Source organism: Cyclopterus lumpus, chromosome 6, assembly GCF_009769545.1.
Source record: "Cyclopterus lumpus isolate fCycLum1 chromosome 6, fCycLum1.pri, whole genome shotgun sequence".
Lineage (NCBI taxonomy): Eukaryota > Metazoa > Chordata > Actinopteri > Perciformes > Cyclopteridae > Cyclopterus > Cyclopterus lumpus.
This window is the reverse complement of record NC_046971.1, coordinates 2,952,501-2,963,803: the sequence shown is the minus strand read 5'-3', so window position 1 is coordinate 2,963,803 and position 11,303 is coordinate 2,952,501. Positions and strand designations below refer to the sequence as shown.

Below are 11,303 nucleotides of genomic sequence, written 5' to 3'. Positions count from 1 at the left end.
ACACACACACACACACAGTGCACATAGCACACACTGGCCACCTTAAGGCCCTGTCCATATGTACACACATATTTGTTTCACAAAATATCTTCATATAGATGCTTTATACTGTTATTACACAACTGAGACACAACAAAACAAAGACTTTTTTAAATCACATATCAACCCTTTTGCTCAATTTGTCTTCCATGCACCAACATTAAAACATACTACTAACACAGATTAAAACCATCATGACAGGAGTCTGGAAATGCAAAACGGCCATAATAGAGAGAATTTAGTTTATATTTGTTGTGGTTTTGCTTAATTTTCCTGCGTATACGCTCCCCGTCCAGCAGATGGCGATAATGGTGGCTACGCTGGGGTTGTTTTTTTTTTACCAAAGAAGAAGTTATGAGAGCTGGTGGGGAGGAGCGGTCCTCTCAAAACGTGTACACAGCTGATCGTGACGTCACTAGACAACATGGCGGACTGGAATCGAGGTAATCTTTTTATTATTATTGTGTGACACGTACTCGCTTTTAAATAGGCACATATCGCCCATTCAAGAGATACGTGAATTATTGAGCTTGCTTTCTGTACGACAGCGAGGGGGAAAAAACGTGCTTAAGAGACGCTGTTAACGTTGCTTTCTTACAAGAATACCGTTCACACTTTCTCCTGGTCCTCCGAACCGGACACGGTGGACCGGGTGAATCAAACCCCCCCCCCCCCCCCACACACACACACACACACACACACACACACACACACACACACACACCTCCTGTAAACGGTATCTCTGCGGTGGGAAACATACTTTTAACGGGAGGGGGGGGGCGATTCAGCAACGCTAACGTACGTTATTTATTGTATCCCAGTAACGTTTAAAAAAAAAAAAACTGCCGTCGCGTGAGGAGACAAGTCCTCGGTGGCGCGTGACAGTGAGAAACGGGTTCAACCGGAAGAGCCGCCGCCAGTTAAGACCCTTTGGAAATCTGTTAAGCTAATTCAATAATGGACGAACGTCGGGTATTTAATCAGTTATCACACTGTCCGGTTGCTTCGCGAGGAATTCACGTGTCGCTATAAAGTTAATTCGTGTTTTTTAACGTTGATGCTAACGTTGATGCTAACGTTCAATGACGCTAGCAAATAGCTTCGGTTGAGATAAAAAAAAATTCAGTTGACGAGTTCCCTAAACGACACTTTAATGTTTTATTAAATTCACCTGGAGAAGAAAACATGTTTTACCATTTATGTAAAAGTCAGGTACTTACCGTTATTTTCACGAAGATACGCAGGTGACGTCAATTAAATTGAGGGGCGGGGGGGGGGGGGTCGCTAGTGATTTAAAAAAAATCTAACGGGGTTTCCTGTTCGTTTTCCGTAAAGCACGTGATTACGTAAAGTACGTAAGATCGGAACGTCATGAAACCAAAAGACAGATTCAGGAAACGATAGCGCGGTGATATAGTTATGCGGCGTTAATTAGCAGATGATTTAAAAAGAATAAAAAAACATTAAATTACTAGAAAAAGTGGGAATTTAAAAAAAAAATTGTAATTTTATTACATAATTTTGCTGAAAACATTGTTTTAATTCTTTCTTTTTTTTACCATATGTATATAATGTATCACACTTTATTGGCCTTTTTATTATATGTTTACTTGTCTGTTGCAGTGATGCTGAAACCAAGAAAAATATTTCCCTAAGGGGTACATTAAAGTATATTATCGTATCGTATTTATCACATGTTCATCAGTTTGCGTCCATTTAATTGGAATTAATTATGCAGTTTTCACAATAAGTTTAGAGATTGTATTGTTCTTTCTAAGAACTCAACTCAAAGTGTGAAAAGCCACACAAAAGTGTTACAGGTTGGGGCTCAGGACTTTGCTTAATTTTATTTATGTTTTTGTTATCACTTTCATATTTGTAAATTGAATATTATGAATGCAACAGAACCTGCAGAGGACTTTACACGGAAACAACCCACGTTACATTTCTGATCCCGTGTTTGTGCGTTCCCCAAGGTCACGACTCTGTGGACGACATGCTGGACACTGAAAACAAACGCCTGGCGGAGAACCTGGCCGCCAAAGTCTCCCGATTGAAGTCGGTGAGTCAGAACCAACAAACACTCCCTTCAATTACCGGTTTCACCATCTCACCAGTGCCACCATCCAGACAAATACACTCCCAACACACCTGCCGTGGCGTCATCTCCTCCCCTAGCAATACTAGAGTGCAGAAAGCTTTACCCGGCATGCCGTTTCTGTCGGTGTAACATTTATGCTCCTTTCACCGAGGTGGCAACCTCTGAAGCGTCTTAAAGCTGCATTCTCTCTACTGACCACCAGGGAGCGTTTCTTGTATAAATGTCTATGAAATACTACTTCTCTCTTGATTTATTTCCTCAGTAAACATTGTAAACATGAGTTTATGGTCTCAATCCCTATCTTAAAGTCTTCTTCAATACAGCGTGATGTTCATTTAGTAAATTATGGTCCATTTAGAGTCAAATACACAACTAATTCCACTCTAGGTTTAAGAACCTGTGTTTGTTTTTTGTTTTTTAACCGGATGATCTGTCTTGTCTCTGAATCCGACAGCTGGCGTACGACATCGACAGAGAGGCTGACGATCAGAACGAGTATCTGGACGGCATGGTGAGTACGTCTGACCTGGAAAGCAATATTTTATTTCTTTATTTATAAATATTACTTGCATAATATTACCATAATTCCCATGCCATGTCCCTGGAAACATCAGTGTGACCTTTGAGCTGTCTTAGACCAAAGAGTGTTGTTTTTCCATAGGACAAGAGTCTGGCATTAATTAAAAACAAAGGTTCTCGTGAGACTTGACGTTCAGGCACGAGGAGAAAAAATGTTTAATGAAATCTTAAGTAAAGAGGTTAACAATGAAACACCAAAGTACGGTTTACATTTTGTACTACTTTGTCATTTGCAAGTGCTGATTGTAAAAATAAATGCTATTTCCACACGGCGGGTACGTTGAGCTAAAATAGGGTATAATAATAATAATAATAATAACACCAGGTTGTCTTAAATATAGGCCAACTTCACAATCTCTACTTCCTCTTCTCCTTTTTGCTCGTCAGGACTCGAACTTCCTGAGTGCGACGGGCCTGCTGAGCGGCAGCGTGAAGCGTTTCTCCACCATGGTGCGATCCGGCAAAGACAACCGCCGCATCCTCTGCTACGTGTCCGTGGGCCTGGTCCTGGCCTTCTTCCTGCTCTACTACATGGTCTCCAGGATTCAACGCTGACGGGGATACAAATATAAACAATCAGCCAGCAGCTGGTGCCGATGTGGAACTGACCAACAGGGTGGGTGTCAGGGGTGGGGGGGAGATGGAGAAGTTTATAATTTAAAAAAAACATGCCCGCACCATCTGCCGCAGCCAGGATGTCCTTATACGGGCAAAGAGGAGGTGGAGCCTGAACGCATCTCGAGTGGGAGAAGAACCAACCACAGCTGAGAAGCTGTGTCTCAGTTCCAGACTCACGCGGTCGGTGGAAGCGTTTTTTAAAGTTGAAGCTAGTTCACACGGCAAAAGTGACAGACTACAAAAACAAATGCACAAAGTAGGAAAATGAAAGTCATAAAATATTTTTATATTTGGTGGTTATTGGGTTTGCTGTCGGTACAAAACAGAAAAAGACAAGTTGTATCCAACCGGCGAATAACGTAAACAAAAATGTGTGGAACTGAGACGCAGCAGCTGTTGAGAGCAGGAAGTGACGCTGCCATCCGGAGACGAGGCGACACGCAACCATTAACATGCGGAAACAAAATGATTATATGTAAATAAAAAATAAAATGTCATGAAAGTTTTTTGTTGGTTTGATGACCAGCTTCAGTTCAGTGGGTGTTTTGCAGTGAAGCCTGAATATGAAATGTCGGTACCTGCTCTGTATATATATATATATATATATATATATATATATATATATATATATATATATATATATATATATTATATAATGACTATATAAGAAGGTTAAAAGGAATTTCCTTTCTCTATGTGTTTACATTCCAGATGCTATTCAGCTGAATATTTATTATTGTTATTAAAACACATGACATAAATGGAGTTTATTATTAGGTTCTGGGCAATATGTAAAGTAAACTAACAACAATAAAAAGTGTATATTTTAAATATCAGAATCATGACTCCTATTCATAGTAGATTACATTTAAGGTTTCTTTGTGTAAATATAATCTTCCGACAGAGTGAATATTACTGCAAATCGGGATTGAAGTTCTGACGGGGGAATGCAGTAAATTAAAAGTAGAATAAATGAGTAAAAATACTACAATCCCCCTTTTTATTATAAATCATGTCATACTATACTTTATACTTCCACTCAACTACTTGTACTTCTACTTGTAATTTACAGCGTGGTATAAGTGCTTTTACTTAAGTAAAGGATCTAAATACTTCCTCCATCACTACAGTTTTTATTTGAACAAATACAATATTTACACACATTTTTTACATTTACTACACCCTTTTCAGAAGTGAAAGTTTCAGACTGAGTTATTTTTTTTCCCATCAAGGTGCGTACGTGTGAAAACCCATTAACTGTTATATATATTTAGATAAAATAATCTTTTATTAGTCCCGCAGGGGGGACATTTACAGGATTTACAGCAGCAGAGGTAATAGTGCAAACAAGAGACATAGTAAAGTTCAAAACATAAGAAATAAAAAACAGTAAAGAATCCACAAGAACTGAAATATTATATATATATATATTATTTTTTTAATTACATATTAACTGGTAAACTGACTTTCTTCACGTGGAACAATAAAAACAATTCAAACTCAACAGAAAATACATTTAAAGAACATTTGCCGTTCGATAAAGTCTCTTTATAAAATACATGTTCATATTCCCATAGACCCTGCGCGCGCATGCGTGTGTGTTGGCCACTGTGTGTCGCGTTCGGGTCCACTCGTGTTCTCTCGGTACTCTCCGGCTCATCTCTTTCCCGAGACTTCACGCAAAGAAACAAACAGCCGTCTCTCCCTGTCGTCTCTCCGGACCAGCTCGCGTGACTTTCGGACGTTCCCGTTGTTGTTGTTGTTGTTGTTGTTGTTGTTTTTTACCGATTCGGTTAACGGAAACACCGCGTTTTATACGGTTCGTTTCCGAGCTCGTGCCGGTGGGGGGGCTCGGCGGCGCTCGGACCAACGCGCGCGCTTCGGTCGCGTTCGGCTCTTGTCGTTCGGCGGCAGGAAATGGACGAAGTGGACTCGGCCACGAAGGCGCTCGGGCTGCACGAACCGCCCATCGACATGGCGCCGGTGCAGGAAGTGGTGGGCTCGGATACCGAGTCGGAGGCCGAAGTCACCGCGTTGGCCGTGATGGCGGAACCGGAAAACATCGACATGGGAGCCGAGTCCCCGCCGAACTCAGACGAGGCCGAGGCGGCGTATGCAGGCGAGCTAGCCCCGGGGGTGGCGCTGAGACGCACAGTGGGATAATAAAAACATGGCAGCCGCACGAGCAGAACACACACACACACACACACACACTTCTTATTGATCACTTGGTATCGATTAAAGTGCATCATTAACGACCCTCACGTTAAACCGCACAGCTCACCAATTGAGTCAAATAACCACCGCAGCTGCTCGTGGGTGACGATATATTGATCATATCCCCAACGGTTATCGTCACATTTGAGGCTTTGCATATGGCTCACAAATATAATATTGCACGTGCACTTAATTTACTGATTTTAATCATGAAATCATGAACCGACTACACGACATTTAGTCAAAATTAAACTTGTTTAATTGCGACGTTAGTTTGTGTGGGTGATTGTTTGTGGAGGCTCCCTCAGCTGGCCAACCAGAGGTTGCTAGATAATAAAGTTCACAATAAAAAAAATTCAAAAAATTCAATTCTACATTCAGGGGGATGTTTGAAATATCGATATATATATATATATTATTTTTTTTTAAACGAAAGCGCCTATAATAATAGCAACTCTGATCTTGGTGATATTTATGAATTCCTTCCCATCCCAATACTGAAAGTGTGACGTTATAACCGTTCCCTGTAGCTATAACGCATATTATTAATGACATGTTGTAATTGTGGTTGTTGAACAGAGGTGACGGCTGTGACGGTGGCGGACGTCCACGGCGGAGAGGACAGCGTCTTCACCACCACGGTCGCCACGTCCGGAAGTCTCCCGGAACACGTGCTGGTACGTCACACGTCTCGCTCCTTGCGCATGCTCAGTGTCGCTCATTACGCAGGAGTCCGTGCGTTCAGATCAGAATCAGGAGGGTCAACAATAAACATAGGACATAGAATAAAACAATACAAATAGAATAAACACAATACTCATATAATAGTAATAGATACATGTGGTAAACAACACATTTTAAAACAAGTATATATTTTAAAAAGTGTATTTTAATAAGAGAAGAAAAGATGTGAGCTGCAGCTGGGAAGACTGGTTTCTTTAAAAAGTAACTTTTAGTGACAAATAAAGGTAACAATTACAATATTTCCAACTGAAATGGTGTGGAGTAGGAGTATAAAGTATTATGACATGGAAATAATGAGTATAGTACAAATTAAAAACAACAACAACAACAACAAAACACTTCTGGAAGCTTGAATTGAAAGAGTGCACGCTGCTGGTGAAACAAATGTGTTTTACAAATAACCAAAACAATCAAAATAGATCCCCAGATTCGCTGCGGCCCCAAGAGGCTGTCGTCCTTTAACCACAAGGTTGCCGGTTCGATTCCCGGCTCCTACTGTCCGTGTAAGCAAGACACTGAAGCCCAGGTTGCCCCCCCCCCCCCATATTTACAGCAGGCCATCACTCTTAAATGTATAGAACGGGGTAAATGCAGAGGTCAAATTTAATTTATGGAATTGTATGTATTCGACTGATTGTAATAAAGTTTAAATGTATTTTTTTAAATTACGTTTAAAGGACCCCTTTAAAAAAAAAAAACTCCTAAAAGTCCGCTAGAACCGCCTCTTTTACTGCACCATCATTACATTCTCTTATCTAAGTGTGTGTGTGTGTGTGTGTGTGTTTGTCTCACAAACAGAGTGGGAGGACAACCCTCCAGCTGGGTGATGGTCTCAGCACCCAGAAGGCCACCTTGATCGTGGTTCACAGTGACGGCAGCATCGTGGAGGCTACCGGCCTCAAGTCTGCTGCATCAATGGCATCAGGTGTGTGTGTGCGTGTTTGTTTGTGTGTGTGTGTGTGTGTGTGTGTGTTACAGTACTGACAAGGTCCCATTGTCTGATCTGTGTGTTTGTTTCGCGCCCCCAAGGCTCACAGACCCCGCCCACACCGCTGACTCCGCCCCAGGACAAGGAGTCCTGCTCCAAGTACAACTGGGACCCCTCGGTCTACAACAACGAGCTGCCGGTCCGCTGCAGGAACACCAGCGGGGTCCTCTACAAGACCCGGCTGGGATCAGGTGATCCATCACAAGCAGAACAGCAGGCCTCATTTTCTTTTTTCATGAGGTGACACAATAACTGGAGTTACCGTGGCAACGTAACCCCCAAACCGCTCATGGTTCAGCCGACGTACCTCAAGGCTGAACCAGTTCATTCTTCTCTTCAATTTGGAGCTCACATGTTTTTATTAAAATACAACGGCGCCTAATCATGTGCTTTTAAATCCACTGGGAAATAATACGAACATAGTCATTGAAATACTGCAGTATCAATAAATACAATAAATGTATATGTGACGTAGTTATAGCAGTAATGTTTGCTGTTTTATCCCCTTTAAAAAAAAAAGTGGAATCCTTGTTCTTAAAGTATAAGAGAATATATTTCTTATTGTAGTTGACGTTCCTCTTATTTATTCTTGTTATGTTCTCTATTTGTCTGCGTTTCTGTCCTTGTGCTGCTGCAGCGACCACATTCATCTCTATTATCTTAATCTCGGGGAGCCGTAGTCGGACTTAGAGCTTTGATTTTTTTTAAATGTAATTATCTTCCTATCAAAGAACCAGATGTATGTTTTCTTTCATGCACACGACACCGTTCTACTCTGCGCTGCTGGGTGTTTTTCTGAGTCGTTGTGTCTTGTGTTCAGGGGGCAAAGGTCGCTGCGTCAGACACAACCAGCAGTGGTTCACCCCCACCGAGTTCGAGGGTCTGGCGGGGAGAGCGAGCAGCAAAGACTGGAAGAGGAGCATCAGATACGCTGGCAGGCCTCTGCTCTGCCTCATACAGGTACTACCACGTCTGTATTACTACACCGTACTGCAGGAGTACACGCTAACACGTCTGTATTACTACACCGTACTGCAGGAGTACACGCTAACACGTCTGTATTACTACACCGTACTGCAGGAGTACACGCTAACACGTCTGTATTACTACACCATACTGCAGGAGTACACGCTAACACGTCTGTATTACTACACCGTACGGCAGGAGTACACGCTAACACGTCTGTATTACTACACCGTACTGCAGGAGTACACGCTAACACGTCTGTATTACTACACCGTACTGCAAGAGTACACGCTAACACGTCTGTATTACTACACCGTACTGCAGGAGTACACGCTAACACGTCTGTATTACTACACCGTACTGCAGGAGTACACGCTAACACGTCTGTATTACTACACCGTACTGCAGGAGTACACGCTAACACGTCTGTATTACTACACCGTACTGCAAGAGTACACGCTAACACGTCTGTATTACTACACCGTACTGCAGGAGTACACGCTAACACGTCTGTATTACTACACCGTACTGCAAGAGTACACGCTAACACGTCTGTATTACTACACCGTACTGCAGGAGTACACGCTAACACGTCTGTATTACTACACCGTACTGCAGGAGTACACGCTAACACGTCTGTATTACTACACCGTACTGCAAGAGTACACGCTAACACGTCTGTATTACTACACCGTACTGCAGGAGTACACGCTAACACGTCTGTATTACTACACCGTACTGCAGGAGTACACGCTAACACGTCTGTATTACTACACCGTACTGCAGGAGTACACGCTAACACGTCTGTATTACTACACCGTACTGCAAGAGTACACGCTAACACGTCTGTATTACTACACCGTACTGCAAGAGTACACGCTAACACGTCTGTATTACTACACCGTACTGCAAGAGTACACGCTAACACGTCTGTATTACTACACCGTACTGCAGGAGTACACGCTAACACGTCTGTATTACTACACCGTACTGCAAGAGTACACGCTAACACGTCTGTATTACTACACCGTACTGCAGGAGTATACGCTAACACGTCTGTATTACGATGTAGTACTGCAAGAGTACACGCTAGCACGTCTGTATTACTACACCGTACTGCAAGAGTACACGCTAACACGTCTGTATTACGATGTAGTACTGCAAGAGTACACGCTAGCACGTCTGTATTACTACACCGTACTGCAAGAGTACACGCTAACACGTCTGTATTACTACACCGTACTGCAGGAGTACACGCTAACACGTCTGTATTACTACACCGTACTGCAGGAGTACACGCTAACACGTCAGTATTACTACACCGTACTGCAGGAGTACATGCTAACACGTCTGTATTACGATGTAGTACTGCAAGAGTACACGCTAGCACGTCTGTATTACTACACCGTACTGCAAGAGTACACGCTAACACGTCTGTATTACTACACCGTACTGCAGGAGTACACGCTAACACGTCTGTATTACTACACCGTACTGCAGGAGTATACGCTAACACGTCAGTATTACTACACCGTACTGCAGGAGTACACGCTAACACGTCAGTATTACTACACCGTACTGCAGGAGTACACGCTAACACGTCAGTATTACTACGTAGTACTGCAGGAGTACACAGCTGAAGTTCTTCTTGTGTGTGTGTGTGTGTGTAGGAGCGTATCCTGAACCCACACGCTGCTTCCTGCACCTGTGCAGCCTGCTGTGATGACCTGACAGGGGTGAGTCAGCAGAACATCAAGGGAGAGAACATCAGGAGACAGAACATCAGGGGACAGAACATCAGGAGAAAGAACATCAGGAGTCAGAACATCAGTGGGCAGAACATCAGTGGGCAGAACATCAGGAGACAGAACATCAGGAGACAGAACATCAGGAGAGAGAACATCAGTGGGCAGAACATCAGTGGGCAGAACATAGAACATAGTGAACAGAACATCAGGGGACAGAACATCAGGAGACAGAACATCAGGGGACAGAACATAGTGGACAGAACATTAGGGGACAGAACATCAGGGGACAGAACATAGTGGACAGAACATAGTGGACAGAACATAGAACATAGTGAACAGAACATCAGGGGACAGAACATCAGGAGACAGAACATCAGGGGGCAGAACATCAGGGGACAGAACATCAGGAGACAGAACATCAGGGGACAGAACATCAGGAGACAGAACATCAGGGGGCAGAACATCAGGGGACAGAACATCAGGAGACAGAACATCAGGGGACAGAACATCAGGAGACAGAACATCAGGGGACAGAACATCAGGGGACAGAACATCAGGAGACAGAACATCAGTGGGCAGAACATAGAACATAGTGAACAGAACATCAGGGGACAGAACATCAGGAGACAGAACATCAGTGGGCAGAACATCAGTGGGCAGAACTTCAGGGGAAAGCTCTTAAGGAACCATTTTGTCAAAACCACAGGCCATGTTGGGCTCTGTGCTGCTGTGAAGAAAAACCTTTTAACGTTAGAAATATAAGATCGGCCTCTTTTACGATGATTTGGAGGGTTCTGGAGTCTCTTGTCCGGTTCCAGTTTCTTTCTTTTTCATTTTTCGAACAAAAGTGTTAATTGATAAATTGAAGGAACGTTTGCATTTAACGGATCAGTTCAGTCCGAAGACAGGATTCAGTTTGTGTTCGTCTGCTTCTTTCTCTTCAGTGTCCAAAGGATGGAGAGACGGTGGAAGTAGAAAACATCAGTATGGTACATTTAATTTATTTTTCTTCTTTTTACTGTAGATGTTTCTACAGTTTTGGGATATTTTATAGACTTCCTGATGACGTTTTCGTATTCTTCTTGGACAAAGTTTTTCTTGACATTTAAATTTAAACCCCAAACATAAAGTAATTATTTCACCCCGTTGTTGCCGATTTGATCTTCACCTTCTCATGACTCCACCAGACCGGTCCAGTCCGCCTCTTCGTCCCCTACAAGAGACGGAAGAAGGACAACGAGCCTCTGGCCACCTCCCCGAAGAAGGAACTCCCTGCAGCCAAAAACATCACGCTGACGCCGGG

At 43.0% G+C, this 11,303-nt stretch overlaps 2 protein-coding genes across 4 annotated transcripts in view; both read left to right on the top strand.

The window, feature by feature from the left end:
• The first annotated feature begins 399 nt into the window (after positions 1-399).
• On the top strand, positions 400-3,843 carry bet1l (Bet1 golgi vesicular membrane trafficking protein-like). The gene is made up of 4 exons (XM_034536120.1): positions 400-482; positions 2,016-2,101; positions 2,595-2,651; positions 3,107-3,843. The coding sequence occupies exons 1-4, from the start codon at positions 464-466 to the stop codon at positions 3,272-3,274; spliced, it is 330 nt and encodes a 109-aa protein (XP_034392011.1). The 5' UTR covers positions 400-463; the 3' UTR covers positions 3,275-3,843.
• Positions 3,844-4,953: 1,110 nt separating this feature from the next.
• Positions 4,954-11,303, top strand: part of deaf1 (DEAF1 transcription factor) — a 9,743-nt gene continuing 3,393 nt past the window's right edge. For 2 of the 3 annotated variants that reach the window (XM_034536115.1, XM_034536113.1), the window contains exons 1-8: positions 4,954-5,456; positions 6,134-6,231; positions 7,097-7,223; positions 7,328-7,477; positions 8,107-8,246; positions 9,923-9,988; positions 10,945-10,989; positions 11,188-11,303. The exon at positions 11,188-11,303 is cut by the window's right edge and continues 8 nt beyond it. In XM_034536115.1, coding sequence (XP_034392006.1) covers positions 5,255-5,456; positions 6,134-6,231; positions 7,097-7,223; positions 7,328-7,477; positions 8,107-8,246; positions 9,923-9,988; positions 10,945-10,989; positions 11,188-11,303 — 944 coding nt within the window. In that variant the 5' untranslated portion in view covers positions 4,954-5,254. The remainder of the gene's footprint in view (positions 5,457-6,133; positions 6,232-7,096; positions 7,224-7,327; positions 7,478-8,106; positions 8,247-9,922; positions 9,989-10,944; positions 10,990-11,187) is intronic. The other variant, XM_034536116.1, reaches the window with a different exon arrangement.

Coding starts and splice junctions, on each gene's coding strand:
- bet1l (XM_034536120.1), top strand. Junction 2,102..2,594: donor AAGTCTCCCGATTGAAGTCG/GTGAGTCAGAAC, acceptor TGAATCCGACAG/CTGGCGTACGACATCGACAG. Junction 2,652..3,106: donor ACGAGTATCTGGACGGCATG/GTGAGTACGTCT, acceptor TTTGCTCGTCAG/GACTCGAACTTCCTGAGTGC.